This window comes from Corvus moneduloides, chromosome 1 (assembly GCF_009650955.1).
Source record: "Corvus moneduloides isolate bCorMon1 chromosome 1, bCorMon1.pri, whole genome shotgun sequence".
Taxonomy (NCBI): Eukaryota; Metazoa; Chordata; class Aves; order Passeriformes; family Corvidae; genus Corvus; species Corvus moneduloides.
In genome coordinates this window covers 121,314,435-121,333,653 of record NC_045476.1, presented here as the reverse complement: position 1 = coordinate 121,333,653, position 19,219 = coordinate 121,314,435, and the positions used below count along the sequence as shown (strand labels likewise).

The window sequence follows — 19,219 nt, the reverse complement described above, 5'->3', positions numbered from 1 at the left end:
AGGTGCAGAACATCCTGCCTTTTAGCTGCTTGAGACTAAGGGAACTGTAAAAATTGGAAATGGCATCCCAGTTTTCTATATTGTTTATGAAAGGAGTCAGAATCTTTGGGATAGATACTGGAGGAAAAAGAACACTAAACCCATGCAAGTAAATATGGAGAAAACATTGGTTGTGGTGGCAGCCAAGTGGGTTTTATTTAATGTCTTTGGACTATATACTCTTCCTGAAGATTAAATCAGTGAAGTCCTTTGCTGCATGAACATTAATATTGATTTAGTGTTTTAGTATTTTTACTGTTACCAGAAGTGGAATTATTCTCTTATACTGAAATACTAAAATATCAATTTGCATTCAGTAAGATCTGGCAGTTCATATTCTCCACTGTAGTGCTTCTGTTATGAAGAGAAACTTAGAGGAACTCTCAAACTGAGGAAAATTACAATTCTATTTAAAGAGACAAAATTACGCTAGTAAGTCTCTCTAGTCAAGACTGGTCTTGTGACGTTCATCAGAATTTTAGTCAAAATTAAGGAGTGGAAAATGGAGAAAAAATACTTACAGACAGATTAAGCAAAGTCCTGTCCTTGTGGTTTGAGGGACAGTTATTGAAATTGCCAGTATACACAGGAGAAAATACCAGCTGCCTTGGGTGACAGTTGCATCCTAATAAATGGAAGTCTAAATTTTTTCTGAAATATCTCGTTCAATTACAAGCAAGCCATGTAATGCAGATACACTTTGCTTAGTAAATGATGCAATAACACTTAATTCTAAAGCACTGCTCAGTCCTGAGCTAACCCATACAAAGGTTAGCACAGCCTACTTGCAAGTCCTACTTAAAGTGAATATTAGCCAGAAAAGCTTTGTCATTCTCCAAGGCAAAGAGATTTATATCAAAGGTAGCATGTGAGGTACTATAGAAAGGAAGAATTTTGAAGGTGATCACAAAACAGTAGAGTAACTTTTTTTTACATGGCCTCTGGTTCAGTAATATCCATGGAGCTTGTTCAAAGGTATCTAAAAACCACTCATTACTAAAATGGAGACTTTTATGATGCTGGAATAAAGGCTGAACAAAACCTTGAGTTTCTACAGATGTTCAATGTAGTAGTGTAATGGGAAGCTGTTTTTCTCATTTTATTTGCTCTTATATTTAGTGAAACCATAGTTAAGCCCTGTAGCACCTGCTGTAGAAAACTAAAATATGGTGAAGATTAATGCTCCAATGTCAGAAGTTGCAATTTCATTGCAATGATTTTTCCACTTCCAGTTTTTAGTATTTACAGGTTTTTGTCATCTAAAGAACCTGTTTGAAACATTTCAGCATTTTATAAGCCTGACCATATTTACAGACAATAAATGAATAACTAAGTATTAATAAAGCAATAAAGAAACACATAAATGATATTCCTATATTACTTATACTGGAATTGCCTCTCTGTTAATAGAGACAAGAGGCTGGAAGATCTACACCTCTTTCCAGACATTTTGGAGGGCTGGATGATAAGAAAAAACCCAGCACATTTGTAGTCTTTTCTGTGCTTCCACACAACAGTGCCAGGAACGTACTGGTTTAGGTTTTACTGCTTCATGGACAGTCTCCTTGGATGCAATAACTTCTTCTACATGGCTCAGAAATGGAAAAAAAAAAAAAATCAATGTATTGGTATACAATAATAGGAGACACAGATAAAGGAGGAAAAAGAAAAATGGCCAAAATTGCAAGTGAATTAAAAAGAGCATTAACAAAGGCAAACGGCTAGAAGAAAAGAAGAACTAACTTTAAATTACAGAAAATTATATGGCACACATTCTGTAAATTTCTGTTCAAAGAGTATAAAGAAATCTTTGGATAAGTCATAAGGAGGAGTCATCCTGGCTCCAACACACTTAGTTCTCTGACAAAGAGCTACCTTGATACCCAAGGCCTGAAGCAATCAAAGGTTACCTGAGGGGTGGGAAAAAAATGTGCATGTAAGAAGTGGGATTTTTCAACTCTCTCAAAGCATGATGGTGTTCTTGGAGCACTGTTCACATGCACCCCCAGTGCGCTGCCTTCAAAGAGTGAACAACTTCTGTTATTCCTCTCCCTACATGACCACTTCTAAGGAGCCAATATTTGCGCACACTCAGTAATTGAAGGACATACCAAAGTGATGGGATGTTTTGCATTTGGGATGTGCTACTCCTTGATGAAGACTCCAGACCTCACAGCCAACACAGAGGTAAAGGAAAACTTTTCACTCTTCTGTTCAGATTGCTAGCAAAAAGGAATTTTTCTATCTGTTGTATTTTAGGTTTGTTTGTTTTTTTTTTTTTTGAAGTCTCAGATATAAGTTTCTGAATTTTATTGAGCCATCTGCCTCCCTAAGGAAAATATAGTGCACCTCTGTGACGCACAAAACCTAGGAAATGTACCATTTATGTCAGTAAAAGGTCTTCTCAGTGGGAAACACTTTTAAAAAATATGGTATTTTCATACTTCTTGTTGATACTACTCTGCTTCTGCCTAGATAAAACTCCAGAAATGTTAAAATTACCTTTTATGTAATTCGGACCCAAAAAACCTCCAAACCAACATAAACCAGAAAGTACTTTATATGAATAGGAGGAGGCATCTCTTTTCCTTATCATTTGAGAAATTTTGAGCCTCTGTTTTTCACTGTTTTTAAAACAGAGAAAAGACCAGATAAAATAATTCTGATTGAATTCAGAATTAAAAATTAAAACCAACATACAATAATGGTCTTATTCAATTTGTTACTCATAATTTTAACTTTCTAAACATATATCATTATCTCTTACCATTTATTACACTTCTGGTAAATGTAATCAGTTGGAAAAGATAAGACAAAAGTTTTCAGAATGGTATGGCATATTTTATAGACTCTGCTGTCAGTCCTAGTGAAATCTTACACTGCAGCTGCTATTAGTTCCATCAACAGATTTGAAAACAACCACAATGATCACTGTTTCTTTAGGTCCTCAGTTAGAAAAATAAATGTTACACTGTTAAATGTGACATTAAAGTGAAGCTATAAAGCCCATACAGCATCCTGGAGAAATAAGGTAGTTTTCTAGTCAAAATCAGTTTATTTCCAATTTTGCCATGCCTTCTAGTTTGATTCTGGATCTACTGACACCAGAACTTCTGATATTTGACTTTAAAGGGAAAAAAATAGATGTCTTTCTTCAAGGTGGTTAGTGTTATACTCTTGTCTGTCAAAGTGGCAATTTTTCTTATACTTTCTTATCATACCTTGAGAATTTTGCACATTATCTCATAAACTGAAAATGTTTTCTCAGCTCGTGTCCAATCCCAGGTTGTGACCTTTAAAAAACAAACAAAACACAAAAATAAACAGAAAAAGAAATGAAATTATTTTTGTTTATTTCAAGAATTAATTTTATTAACAAAAAAAATATCCCTAAAGTATTTAAATGGAGTAAAATATATTCAGACATACCAAGCACTGCCTCAAAGCAACAACTAGCAGGGACCAGGCTGTTGCATCCAGGCAATGCTTAGGAGACGTCCTCCCTGTCCTTACAATGCCGTTCCTTTGCATGCAGCCTGCTCTATGAAAAACGATGATGCTTCCCCTGGGAACTGGCAGGCGTTGCAGTGAGATCCTGTGAGGATACAGCCCTTGAATTCATCTCACAGAGCCAGAGCCCTGTCCATTAGAAAGCATGTTTCACACCACTTTCCTCCCTGTAACTGCATGCCAGTATCTGCTCCCAACCACCTACAGCGTTTGCAAATCCATAAAACCAGTCTCCAACCTTGCAATCTCCCAGACACTTACCCTACATGCCTTGAAATCCAGGGGGAAGAAAAAGCATGAAACAACACAGGCAGATATACATTTTCTTTTTTTTTAACAAGATTAATCTGCTCCTAAATTCTAACAAACTAAGATTTGAAGAATAGTCTGGTTTTTTTCCTCTTTGTTCTGGGATTTCACAATTGTTTTTAACTGTATTCATTTTAGGCAACTGTTTTACACAAAGAAATACATAGATAAAAGAATTAAATTAAATCATGCAAGGGTAGGTGTTAAGGCTTTACAAAGAAAGGGATAGGTGAGTATATTCAGTAAGGGAAGAGTTAAGGCAATATCAGAACAGTGTATAAAATTTCCTAGGAAACTGCAAGAAGAAAACAGGTGAATATTCACAGTCTCAAAATACAGAAGAAGGCACAAAATAGAATGAAATTGAGATTATAAATGAAAGACTAATCATCTTAATGGTAAAACACTTTGGACAGTAGCCCATATCCAAAGGAAGAAAACTGTATCATAAAATTTGTTAGGCACAATGAAAAGGTTGGTGAAAACATATGTTACTGCTTCTACAAGATTCAAGATAAACTTCTTTGAAACATGTATAATAAAAGAGGGTCCACAGCCCAAGGAAGAAAATATTAGATGAGACCAATTTGTCTCTTATCTAAATAGAAAATAATCATTAATAGATCAAAATTATTTTGATGTTGTATGAGAAAATTCTATCCCTAACTAATTTTTAGTTATATACATTACTGTAATGTAAACTCCTTTAAGGAAATCACAGGAAGGAATGAAAAGTTCAAAAATACAGTATTCTAGTTCTTCTTCTATTAGAATTTCCTTTATTTGCAGTCATTGTCAAATGCAGTCTTCACTATCTTATTGAACTGTGGGTACTAAACCACAAAGCTACTCTTTCTCCTCTGGACAAAAAGATAAATTTCTCACCATGAACAGAAAAATGGGGAGAGGAGTCTTGCTACAGCCCCACTGAGCCCACAACACCAGTCACACCAGATGAAGTCATATTGTGCCATGAGGAAAAGTAGTAACTATTGCTCCTGAAGCACAAAGTCATTTGGAGCTATGTTTAAAAATTTACTATAGGCTCTATACTTTGGGGGAAAGCATAAAAGCTCCCCCTTCTCCCCTCATTTCCTTTTGTCTGTACCTGTAAAGGGACTTCTTTTCAAGTCAAACCAAACCTCTTTCTGTATAAATATAAGTGCAAAGCAAAAATAATTGTAGAATTATGACACCCATAGAAATTGCTGCACCATTCATTTTAATATTTTAATTTAAAATATTGAGTAGCAAAAGAAAGGGTGTTAGTGGCTCTTTCTGAAGTAAATTTCCAAGTATAAACTGGAAGGAATTGAAACCAACCAGACTTGACACAATTAATACTTCTAAAGGAGGAAATGTAACAGGAAATAACAGAAAAAATAATAGTAAAGAACTAATTTTCTTTAAAGCTTTCCTAGTACAAATATGAAACACTAGGATTGCTCCTTTATGTGAACATGGGAAGTAGAAGTACTATTGATCAAAAAGATTTAAAAGGAGGCAGGGGGAGGCTGCTGATAGACACTTTTTAAGCACATGGTTCCCTAATGTGTTAGACTTTGGCAGAGACTGGGGAAATACTTTCATCTGATTTTCTGTTTAAAAAAGTTTGCAGGACATCTCTTTCCAGAAAACAATTTTTTCCAAGTAGTTTACACTGCACATATAATTATAAAACAGTTTTTATTTTAACTACACTTTATGCATCTCCTAAAAAGAAGCTCTGAAACTGTGTCATTGAGACTTTGTTCATAATATTTTGTAATTCCTGCAAGATACAAACCTGCAGAATAGCAAACATAACTGTATGTGTAAAAGTTTGCATATAGAAAATAGGATTTTAGAAGTGTGCAATTATTATATACATTACATGTTAGAGCTGAAACTGGATGATCTTTAGGGTTCCTTCTAACCCGAACATTCTACGATTCTACATCTTTAAGGTAGCTCTATAGGAAATCTTCCCCCGCCCTAAAAAAAGCATGTTTATCATTCTGCTTCCCTCCTACTCCACGGAGAGAAAATATTTTTCTCTGCATTTGAACAGATTTTCTATTTTAGACTAGGAACCAGAATCCGGCAATACAAAATCATGTTGTGTTTGCAGCTGAGCTGAAACAAGACCTATAGAAACGCAAGGATGGACTTCTTGTCTTATACAATAGCAGCTTGCCAAAATTTTCCTTATTCACATCACCATGGCTCAGATCCTTCATATAAACATGTTCCTTCCACACCCATTAATCACCCCCCATCAGATATTTACCCCCTACAATCATATTATTCCTAGAAATTATTCTTCAGTAAAGAGGCTTGTGGTCTCTACCATAGTTCTTACAAAAGAATACTCTTCCTCTTTTGTTTTGAAAAGGATTTCTCAACCTTGATTCTGCTTCTGCCTAGTATCTAGAATGGAGTTGGTTTTTCTTGACAGGCAGCAAATGCTTGAGTAGGTCGCACAAAGGCAGGAGATCTGGTTTTGAATTGTGTCATGTTAGCATAATCTGACATTTTGATCTGATCCTGAAAAATATCCCCCAAAATAAGCCAAACTCCCATTAACAGACCTGAGAGAGCACCAAACTCCCACACCAGTGAACTAGTGTACAAACACTGAACGCATGAAGTTTTCAGTTCATGCTTACTTCCATTCCTCATGCCTTCCACATGTTTTTAAACCTTTTGCTAAACGAACACCAATAGCTACTGATGAACAAAGATTTGAAGATGGCTTTGAACTACCTCAGGAAGAGGTTGCCCCAAGAGGTGGTTGATGCCCCATCTCTGAAAACGTTCAGGACTAGGTTAGATGGGCTCTGAGCAACCTGCTCCAGCTGAAGGTGTCCTCGCTTACTGTAGAGAGGTTGGAATAGATGACCTTTAAAGTCCGCTTTCAAACCAGACTATTCTGTGATTCTGTTTCAGGCAGGAAGGAGCTACAGCCTGGATCTGACAAACACAGGGTTTAGCAGCAGTCAGAAAGGTCACCCAATAAAGAGTAAAAATTAATCCACATGACTCTTCCTGCTCCAGGCATGGGAGTGCTACTGTCTCCTTAGCAACGGGTTTAAAAGTTAGCTAGAGGATCTTTACAACAGCATAGATGTACCATAAGAATGTGAAAGTAAATTGCTGAGTATAAGACAAGAGCTAAAATTTTGCCCAGTGTTCCCAGTGAGATTCCAACTAATATATTTATCTTAATTTCATTTGATTCCCTACCTTCCTTTTTGTGGTCTCAAGCAGCAAACACTTACATTCAGGATGAAATCTAAATACAGACATATTGCCATCTCCACAGCATGTAAAAAGCTTTGATATTTCCCCAAATCTCAGCAGTTTCACTAGAATGAGTGTTCAGTTTAAATCTAACCATCTTGTTTTGGTCTGGTTCTGTCTGCCAAAGGAAAATTAAAAGCTCCCTTTTAACAGGAGCAGATTTCTCTTTCATTTTTCTAAGTGTTCAGTTAAGTGGGGGAAAAGAAATTCTTGTTAGACACCCAATAATCTGATGAACAGCTGTTTTCTATCACTTCTATACCACATATCCTGGAACTTTCCAACGCTGTTAGTTGCAATTCTGTTAGCCCAATGAGTGATATCTCATCGTGAAAGCCTTGTACACATTACATGACACTATTTTATTTAATAACACTTACTCCCACTAAGCATGAGAAATATACTTACTGGAGGTGCTATAAATTTATACAGGGAAGATCCCCTCAGTGCTAGAAACTTTGGTGTGTACATTCGGTCCTGAAGGGAGTCTTGCTCTCGTTCTTCCGTCCAGCCCATGTAGACTATCTGACAATAAAATCAATAGTGTTGACAATTTCTCAGAGATTATCTTGTGTTGCAAGCATTTCATGTGCATAAACTGATGTCTGTGAAATTTAACATAGCTGCAAACCTTGAACCCCAGACACAATATGGTACATTGGCAGTTTTTATAAAGGATCCCTGTTAGGACAACCCAAAAACATGAGAACAAATACTTATTGTATTAGCAAGAACAAAAAACCTAAACCACATACTCCAGGGATGTTAAAGGTGTATTCCACATATTTGCTGACAGATCATGTCAGTGAAATTTAATGCAAGTGAAGTGTAAGGAACCACTAGTCAGGAATACTAAGTCAAGAGAAATATAGATACAATTCTCCACATTCAAGCTCACGGTTATGCATTAAACAACATGATCCTACAAATTTTATTTCTAATTAATGTTAATACTGGTTCGGGTTTTATTCTTCCCTCTGAAAATCTCTGAGTAGGAGTTTTGAACCTTTTTGCTTAGAAATAGCAGATTAGCAGACTGTTTTCAGTCACTATTTTGAACAGCCTTCCTCTACAGCTAAGAAGTAACCAGAATGCTGCAGACCCTTACAACTACCTGCAGATCTTCTGACACAGATGTTTGAACTAGAACTTATTCCAACTCACTTTAGGTTGCAATTTCCTACCTATCCTATTAAGTTTGAGTTATTTATTATCAATTCCTTAGAGAGCAGAAAAACATGAGTTACCACTATGCCAGCTTCTGGAGAACCACTGAACAGGGAGCAGACACATCATGGAACATTTGATTTATAACCATGCCATTAGTAATAAAATACAATTTCCACTGTGCACTGGTACACTACTGCTATGGAAAACAGTTCAACCCATATTTCATACAGTGCTGCTAATGGGATAGATCTATTTTTAAATATTTCTGTGATATTGATTTCTACACTAACAAAGAAAGTGTGGGACATTCTCTATATGTCAGTAACAATAATGTAAGGAAAACAGTTTAGGTAAAAGAACAACAATCATATAGATTCTATAAGTTAGTAAGTGTACTAATGGTATGAAAGTCCCTAAAATGAATGTTTTCACTGCATGTTTTATCCTTTCAGATTCTGTATGTTATGTACTTTTTAAAAAGAAATTGATACTAGTTTATTTCTTTACTTTGTGGCAGAGAATTTTCAGCAACATTTCTTCATGGAATATGCGTTAAAATAAATAGTGGGTCTACTGTTTTTCTCTCTCTTTTGGGGGGCAGGGGACAGGTTGTGTTTTTTATCATAACACACTGGAAATTATTGGCTTTTTCAAAATCCCCTTGTGTGAAATCAACACTACTACTCTCTGTCACAGTTTATGGGATATTTTATGGTCTACAGCCAGAGACAGGGAGAAGGTCCATTTCTCTCATACTACAGTGACACCTCAATACTTAATTATTTTGTCAATAGCAAACACTAAAACTGTCATATAGTCTCAGGTTCAATGAAGAACATGTGTTGAAGTATCTGCTCGTTTGGTGACTAAGTAAGTTTATAAAAGTCAAAAGGAAGACAGATCTGTACCACAACATTCAAGCATCAAAAAGAGTGCTAAACACTGTATTGTTATGCAATAACTAAAAAGCCATGCCCTCTGAAATATCATTTGTTCCAGAATGAAGAACTATCCAGAAGGCAAAAAAAAACCCAAACAACTGACCGGTACAGTAGAGAAATTTTAAATTATTTCAATTCAGTGTTTATTCAAATTTCTCTCATTCTGTTGTTTCATATATTATCCATAAATAAGATCCCCATCCCTCTGACTTGGTTGGAATTTCTAGACCTCAGTGACTGAGGCAGGTTGCACAGGACAGGTAAATTAGTGTAAACTGTACTGTTGTGTGCAGAACTTTGGCACATTTTTCTGTCTGTAACTGAAAGAGAATGCATGATCTCTGATTTCTAGGAATTGAGACATCTATGCTTCAAAATTAATTCAGTTAAATTCATTTGGTTTCCTCTTTGTTTCATTAAAATTGGACACACAGTAAGATATCATCTTGCCTGATGATATTTAATATCATTGTAACACTGTATGTAATCCCTTCTTAGTGTTTTTCTCTTTCATATTTCTACATCTAGTATTCATTACAATAACAGGATACAGCCACTCATGCTGTGCAGATGTATTGATATTTCACATTTGATTGACTCAATACTAAAGTAGCCATGAAATTTAAGGCAATTGCTCCCTTAGATATTTCTCCCTTTTCTCTGTAGATCATGAGGAAAAAATTACATTGATTTTCCAGGCAACCTGCTGTACCAAAAGTTTTATTAACAGAAATGCATTTCTCCTTCAGACTCAATACCTACTATTCAACATAGAGAGGAACTGTTAGAAAAAGGCTGTATGATTATTATTAGGAACATTTACAAATATGTTTGAGTGCATGTGCATATCCACAGGTGTGGATTAAAATAGCATGGGCTATATTCTGGAAAACAAGGCAAAACTGAACAAATACTTGCTAACTATTTTAATAGATAACTCTGAGAACTATGGTAACTTTTATGTTCCTAATGTGGTCTCAGTTTATCTAAACATACCAAATGTGTGGAATTAAATAAAACATTGTGATTTTTTATATGATGAATGTGAGAAACTGTCAAAAATCTTCACTTCTGAGACAAAATTGATGACATTTTTGAAACATTTATGTTCCTGGGAAACACTCGGACTTCTAAAAAAGCTTTGACTATTAAAAACTTAAAGAAAATTATTTATTGGAAAGGGACTGTGACTTTCCAAATTAATAGTTCATGTATATATATATATAAAAATTGAAATACTAGATGAATATATGACTTGAGATTTTTGGACCATATTTTAGTTTATCTGCACATGTGGGTTTGGCATATATGGAATTTCATTATGGAGTTCCAGAAATTTTATTTCTGAAAATAAATGCTTAAAAGCACAGATAGATGATGAATGGAAATAAATGTTAATCACAAATAGACAGTTCATAGCACGCTCCGTTATATAGTCAAAAATCTGATTAGTTTTTTAAACTTATCAAGTTTTTTTGAGTCCCTATAAAGCTGTTGATTGTTATCAACAAAGGTGGCAGGGGTAGTGAAAACAGATTTTATTTACAATTCACATGAAAGATAAATTTTGCAGTCCTGGTTTCTGACTTACATTAAGCAGCTCATTCTTCAAAATCAGATGGTGACACAAATTAGTTAATTTAGTGGCTGCTGGTTCAGTAACAAAGATTCAATAAGTCATTATGGTTTATGAGTTAAATCATGGACAGTTTAAAAAAATCTATATTGAAATGATAAATGAAACAGGACAATTTCTTCAGTCAAAAATCCATAATCTTGTAATTTAATATGTTCTTAAATCACATGGACATCCTAATCAAGCAAGATAAATTGCCACATTTTATATCAGTCCAATACATTGCTAAAAATTACTTAAATAGCCTTGACTATCAGAGAGACTTTTCCAGAGTTTTTATACAGATTTCATTATATTTTAGGAAGAATAGTAAGATAAAAATACAAGAAAATTTCCCCAAAATGAAAGGTAATATGTATGTGACATTATAAAAGTGAGGCAATTCAAAGATCAGAACAGATGCACTGACAGTTTTTTAGCTCCCAAGTCTGATACTCATACTCACATTATGTGAAACTGTCCTGTAGGGCAACAGAATGAACTGGAGTCAGAAGAAAAATAAACGTGTCAGACAACACAGAGGGAAAGTAATGAGGGATGAGAAACTCAGATAATGCTGTCTACGCTGGTTTTAATATAATTTTCTCTGTACTTTTAAAAATCATTTTCTGTATAGTCTAAAAATTCACTGTAGTCAATTGTTAGCAGAAAAACAATAAAAGCCACACTGGAAATATGTGAAAAAATGGGAGAAAAATGGTGGTCATAATGTAGTCATTGGCAAAACCAATTCTGCTTCTAAGAGTCTTAGGATTTTATGCTGAGTAAAAAAAATTTTTCAAAGTCAACAAAAGAACTAATCACATAAAACTTTGAATGGATGCTAGAAAAACTTTGCCTTCCTATACATGCAGTCAAAATGTCTCCTATCCTATTTTTCACATTTGTTAAAAGCCTGCTATTCTTTCCATTTTTTTTTTAATTCCTCTGAATTATCTATCTTCTTCATTAAAAAAAAAAAGTCCACTAAAACTTTAGAGCTATCACTGACAAAGATCACCTTCATATTTAGAACCATCTAACTATTAGTAAATAGATGATTCAATCTAAGATTGCACATTTATTTTATCTCACAGCTTAATTTCCTCCTGGTTAAGAACTCACACTGTCATCTTGCTACCAGAGCAAGGCTGCGTAGAGGTTTTCCATTTGGCTTTGTCTTGTTCTATTTCTGAAATGACCACATGAAAACTGAGGAAATATTATCAGGTCTTAAAGTAAATCGTGTCAGAGAAAGCAGAAAATTCTTTTTAATTATGGAAGATGATTAAGATGATATTTTGCTTACAATCCAGATAACTGAAAACTGGTATCAAAGACTGAAAACAGTCTATTTGCTTTCTTAGCAAACAACACCATAATCAGAATGAAGATATGTTTAGGGTAACAAAACCTGGCTGGACCTCTGTAGAGATCTGTCCAAAACTAACAGAGCCATTTGAAAACCTGCATGACAGTTTATGTTACATCCAACAGCATCCCATGAGAAAACTTAGCACATTCCCAATGAGATCTACAAAATCCTGCTAGAAATCAGGATTATATTGACTGCCTCATGCCTTCCCTCCCTCCACAGGTTTGAAAAATGACGGCTACATGTAGATACAGGATAGTTTTCCCAACAGGTGAAGAACTATGTGTGGCTTTTCCAGTTTTCTTCTTCTTGTTATAATCTACTAATCCAGAGAAACATTTTGTTGCACCCATTTGGTTTTTCATCCAGTGCTATATGTTAATAGTCACAGCTTATTTCAAAGCACTCATTTTACTTATTTAAGACTTCTAAGTAGCTGTTTATTGAAATAAATTCTTCTAATGACAAAGTCAATTTGAACTTTAATTGGGCAACTGTGTGCTTTTGTCAAAATGTCAACATCAGAAGTTGGGATTTTTTGTATCTCTTAAATTATTCAAATCAATGCACAATTATGTGCATTTAAAATTCATTACAATTTGAATTTGTTCATTATAACAGAGGTTATTAGCATTTAGAAAGCACAGACTTTTCCCAAGAAAGACCTTATGCAGCTGTTATTACAAAGATGGATTTGGATGCAAGCTGCACTATTAGATACCAATCTATATTAATTTCAGGAGTATGTGCGAAATTATGAGTAGGAATCAGTACACAAATAGCTCACGCAAGTCCTGTCTTCCATGATATTGACTGGGTAATTAAAAAATAATAAAAAATGAACTAGAGTAGCTAGCCAGCATGTGGCAAACTCTCTGAAATGCACAAGGGATATGTGCATTTTACACAGCATTAACCATGCTCCTGCTAAATAGGTATGGTAGCTAGATGGATGAAAAAAAATCTTGTCTTATATAAAGTAATCTGCCTTCTTCACTTGACTGAGCCTTCTCCTTCTTTTAGACTTCTCATATTTACCTGCCACATAACTCACCTTCAGAGCAATTTAGCATATCCCTGAGCAGGTTCTTTTGATTGCCAGGTTTAACACTGAGGAAACTCAGTCCTGCTGATATCAGAGGCATTTTACAGCTGACCTGAGAGGTTTCACATCTTCTCTGATACTCTCAACAGAGCAGCTCTCAGCAAACACTTTGAAAATTAGCAGGTCTCACATATTTCCTGACTGAAAAAATTACTGTATATCACACTGTCATCATTCCCCCCTCCTTCTACTGTTGGGTAACTGCAACCACTAGGGTTCTGATATTTTTCTGGAAAAAAAAAAATATTTGATACATGGTCACATTTGAATTCCTACCTGCTCATTTTTCACCTACTGAATTTAGGAACAGGCACAAGGAAGGTTGCAAATTTTAATCGAGGATGAAATTTCTTGGGGAGTTTTGAGGGTTTAAAGTAGAGAACAGCGCAATACAGCAAGCTCAGCACGCAGGTGACAAGAAAGTAAACATCATTTATTTTAAAGCCTAGTAGCTCGACTGGGTTTAGGACTTATCTTTTGATTAATGGGGTTTTTTTTTCCTCTCCTAAATGTACACAGCATATATTTTTCACACCCTAAAATATAAATGAGTCAAACAAAAATATTTCAGATAACCAAGCTGGAGGGCATGACCTCTTCCTTTTGATGAACAGCACATCACATTCATCTTTTTCACCTCAGGGTAGACTACCAAAAGATGTTGAATGAAGAAAAAGATCAGAATATTACAAGTCACCAGACAGTGTCTTTAACACTTTTGATGGTGCCACTGAGCAAACAACTGACACATTTATCTTTCTTAAGTACCAGGGCAAGTGAAATATTTACAAAAACATTTAATAACATTTTTAACTTGTCCCAGGAGTACCTTTCAATTAGATTTCAATGACTGGTTGCAGACTTTTTCTTGATTTTCTTTTCCCATTTCTCTGAAAATGACCGGTAAGCAGAACTCAGACAGGACTAGGGTGATTTAGGCTACCTTGCTCTCTCTGTGAGATCATGCTGCACATGCAGCTGCCCTGCTCACACCCTGACCTTACTGAACTCAGTCCAAAGGAGATGGTAACAATACACATGGAAGAACCCCAAATGACTGAGTATACAGAAAATACAGATGATGGGTAATAGTTTGTTTGAAATGAATTTTAGTAATAAATGTCTTGAGTTTGCATAACATCAGAACTACATTTCTATAGAATTAGTTGTTTACACTTCAAAGTGCTCACAAAGCCAGAATAAACCTGTAATCAATGTATACTTAAAATTGTCTTTAAAGTCTCTGGTGTTGCTGTTTGCACAGCAAAATAAGCATACCTGAGAGAAACCCCTTTTTTGGTATCAATGACTTCACAAGATCTGACTTAGAAATATTTTTATAGTTTTGTGAGAACAAAGCTGAAAATTAGTAGTTCAGATATATATGTAAGTATACAAAAGCCTCTTAAGACTTAAAATATTTTATTTAAATATTATATGGAACCAACATCAATATTCAATAGAATAATGTTATTTATGGATACTTGTTTTAATTTCCATTCTCAGTAATTTAAATGGTAAAATGATGAAAATAGCTAATAATGGTTGCAAAATTTCTTTGACTATTTCTACTAAGGAACAACTATTTTCAGTCCTCTCTGATTATCAAAGTAAAAAGACTTCTGCAAGCTGAAACTGTCTTTAAGACTTTCCCAGGGATCTGAGAGAACAACTCCTACTTATAAACTCCTAGAATAATAAAAGTAAATAAAATCTCCAAAAATATTTGAAAAGTTTTAGACTACCATTACATTGTTTTTCAGCAATACATTAAATATTTTAAGCACTCAGTGCATGTAACTAAAAGAAGAAAAAGTCATCAAGAGGTGAAATTTTATTTTCAGAAGAACAATTGGTTTTCTGCATGAATCCACTGGTTTTCAGGTTTCATAATCCATGCTCAGTTAATGAAATATTTTGAATAAAAAGAGTGTGACTGAAGAAGCAGACATGGGTTGCACTTTTTTCCTTACCAGCGACGTAACTTTGGTGCTAGAAAGAAGGTCCGGGAAAGGTCAACTGGTTTATAGGTGAACTTTTTTTGTAATGAAAAACAATTTATGCAGGTTCAAGGAAAGTTGTTAATTTCTAACAACTCACAGCACCAAGGGAAGGACTCCACTATTACAACAAATTAACCATTACCTGAATCCAAGTTTCACCTTAACCAAAATGCAGATAATGAAGCAGTTATTAGAGACAATTAAAAACTAACAATATCATAGAATTCTTCAATGATTCATGGCTGCTGCAATCAGAAACATGATGGAAAGTGATACGTGGTGCTGTTGGGTATGGTGCAGTCAGTATTTACGACTGTTAATGGGGACAGCTGTCTCTTTTAAGCAAAGTTAGTTGTTGAATTTTCTTTTTTAACTTCCTGGTCATTATATCTCCAGCAATCAGTGTATAGAAGCAAAGCTCACTGAGAGAAGGGAAATAACAAAGAAGTCTTTCTAGTGGAGGATTAGTCAGAAAAAACTGAAGGCCACACAGCTCTCCTACAGAAAATGGAAACCTACAGATGAGAAATTTTGCTGCATCTGCACAATGTCTTTGGAGAATCAGTGTTACCATTGCCAGTTACTATCGGGAAAAATAACCCAATAGGTGGTATAAAATTTTAATCAAATCAATAAAGAATACTTCCTAAGGTAATTTTATATTTTATTAGCTATAGCAAATAATCTTTTAGCTAATGATTTCAAAGTTTTCAAGGTCATTAAGCAGTAAGTCTAATTAAGCTTAATTTCTAAATAGAAAATGATAATAACTCTTCTTGATTTATAAAAAATGAACAATGCAGTAAAACTTCCATTTATACTTCAATTCAAATCATATCATGCAATAAGAAATTGTAAATCAACCCATAAACTTAACATATATAGATAACGGTAGGAATTCTTTTTTTATCAGAAAAATCAGACAACACTTATCCACTTATCTTCCTTTAACGCAAAATGTGTTTCAAATATATATGTAAAAGAAATGAAGACTACTTTGAAAAAATAACAGTTGAATAGATAGAACCTATATTTAAACAAACTGGTCCCAGAGATCTTCCACTACAGCAGAATAATGTGATGGCTCACTGCTTTTCTCTTTCAACTGCCTTCAGAATTCAAACTTTCAATCACAAAAGACTGAAAAATAAGCTGTTTTTATAAAAACAAATAAATATCTTGCAGTTGAAATCCAGAGTAGATACTTTGATAGATCTAAAGAAATAGATTTACTCACTATGTCTGTTTTGTAGCAAAGAAATTATGTACCAAAGCACCACTGATGCCTTTTAGTATTTTTAAAATACTGATTTATTTCTCTTAGTAAGAGATGTTATGAAATCCCCATTCTTAAAGACAGTCACAATCTGATGGGGGAAAATCCAGAGCAATCTGATTTATGTAGGCCATTCTCTGAGTAGGATTCTGACCAGATGACCTACGAAAACTCATCCAATATAACTTATTCTGTGAGTCTTCGATCTCAAAGCAGCCATATCTGTCCTGGAATCTGTTTTAAAGGAGTCCTGACTTACTGCTCTTAGCAAAACAGCTTCAGCATTGTTTTTATTATAGTTCCACATTATTTCTTTGGTAGCATACACAGTATTACACACCATACATGGTAGTTGAGATTTCATAATCCATCTGTAGCTGCCTAGGATTTTCTAAATGTCTCCATTTTTTATCTACCCTAATTTTCAGAGGGACAGTGTATCAAGTTTCTCACTGGAGATTTCAGCCTTAAAATACACTCTGTAAAGGAATTTTTACTACAGATTGCTTGCGGGTAAAGTACCCTTGAGATTGAAGACATTGGTCACAAGCAGCAATGAAAGATGTATCCTATCACCCCTTCCCAAATTTAAATGGGGGTAGAAAATGTTATGATTTGTGAAGGACTCTGATACCCTACAGAGATTGAAGAGGAAGGGAAAGAGGAGGTGAGAAGTCAGATGAGAGGAGAATAAAGTTGCTAGTAAAGGACTAAAGTAATTATATATAACTTGCATACTTACACATTCTTAAAGTAAATAAAATTCTTCCTGGATTACTAAAAAAGAAGGAAAGATGAAGCTATTCCAGAACTACTTTAAATGTCAGTTTGCAAACAGTGGTATTCAAATACAAATGTGTCAAGAAAGAGAACCAGAATGAAGTCCCATTCTGAAAGAGCAAGGCAAGATAGAGCAGAACTACTGCTAAAATACCTCTTTCAGAAGCTAAAAAAAACCCTTAGGGGATGATTAGATGAAGAACATGATATTCAGTATGTTCTACATCCTATTATTTTCATGCTTCTCTTCATAACTTATTTTTTAACAAGACGGGTTTTGGGATTGTTATAATACAGCCGGTTTTGATTTTCCTGGTGTTTAGATTGAACCTAGGCTCTCCTGAGGATTCTGTAGCTGGTCATATGCCAATAGCCTGTGGCAGGGAGTTAGTAGTGTTCATAACATTTACTGAACTCATGTTGCACTTATTTTTTGACAGTGGGTGGTGTCAGTAGTTGATTTTTCTCTAGCATCTCGGCATTTCCATGAACTTTGCAGTTTCATTAGATAAGTGCAGTCTTCAAAAAGTACCAAGTGAGACTCATTTTGCAGCGCCAGAGCTTTCTTCCACTCGTGCAATTTCTTTTTTAAGACAAAATGGCCCACTATCATGTGAAATGGAGGGATACAACCCATAAAATTAAGGTTCTGTCCTGAATGAAGCTCAAATTACAGTGTAAGGCATTAAGGCTCTTTATCCACTGAGTTCTACAGAGGGACAGGCAAGCTCCTTCATCCACAGGAAAGATTACATAAAAAATCCTCTGAGGGTGCCATCTGTCTGATTGAAGAAGAGATCCTGGTGCAATAATTCAAGGCCCTGTGAAGCGCAATGACCTATAGGAACATTATTTAAAATTGATGGATGTAAACTCATAATTAATACTTAGCCAGAAGTCACTCCTCTCACAGAGAGCATCTTTTCTTTAAAGCTTTTTTTCAGTCTCAGAGGTCTGGATGCTATTTGCATAATAGGAGCAGATCCTCTTCTTTCCCACTGTCTGGGTTTGGTTTTGAACAGCAGCCTACTTCAGCAGGAGGGGAAGAAGAGGCTGCTGCATTATTCCACCTACCGCCATCAGGGCAGGCGCGTGGGAGCAATAGGTTGGAGTGATGAGTGACTATTGCTTCTTCTAAGCAAGTACTACAAACAGTAGGCTGTTAAACAAATAATGGGAAGCAGCAGGACTTCTAGATGGATATTTGCAGAAAGCAGCTAGAAACTGTACACTATTGCATCTTGATCCTGCTGGACTTTGTGGGTACTCTGAGTTGGCCCAGGTGATTCAGCACTCACACACTACCGGAGCCATCAAGGTGGAGACCTGCTTTACAGCAAGAAGCCCAGACACAGAATTGCCTACAATTTACACCTCTTCAGACCTGCACCATTTTCCAGAATCATTCTACATAAGTAGGCTTGTTTGTTTGCTTTTTTCAAAGCCAGCATTGCTGAGAGATATTCCAACAAGGAAAATGTTTCTGCTTATTAAATAAATAAGTAAATACTTCTGTCAGTTGTCAGCTCCTGAGGATAGTTTTTTGACTTGACACTGCTAAATCTCTATTTGCTGTGTCATAAAATATGACAGACTTACTAAGTTTTGCTTCCAAAAATACTAAGATTGAAAGCAAATATTCTCTAATATGCTAAACATATAACTGATATTGTCCACTGAACAATGTCTCCTTACCAGGAAATACAACTCTTTGAAAAGACAAAAAATGTTGTAATATTATGTTATTCTAGGGGATGCTTCTGCATTTGTAATTAGCTACATTTTTTTTACATTTTTAACAGTTTTCCTTCACA

General features: G+C 35.1%; 1 protein-coding gene across 4 annotated transcripts in view; it reads right to left on the bottom strand.

Moving 5' to 3' along the window:
- Positions 1-19,219, bottom strand: part of SNTG1 (syntrophin gamma 1) — a 335,889-nt gene that overhangs the window by 44,255 nt on the left and 272,415 nt on the right. For 3 of the 4 annotated variants that reach the window (XM_032125012.1, XM_032125003.1, XM_032125022.1), the window contains exons 13-14: positions 7,549-7,665; positions 3,261-3,332 (exon numbers count right to left, since the gene is read on the bottom strand). In XM_032125012.1, coding sequence (XP_031980903.1) covers positions 3,261-3,332; positions 7,549-7,665 — 189 coding nt within the window. The remainder of the gene's footprint in view (positions 1-3,260; positions 3,333-7,548; positions 7,666-19,219) is intronic. The other variant, XM_032125031.1, reaches the window with a different exon arrangement.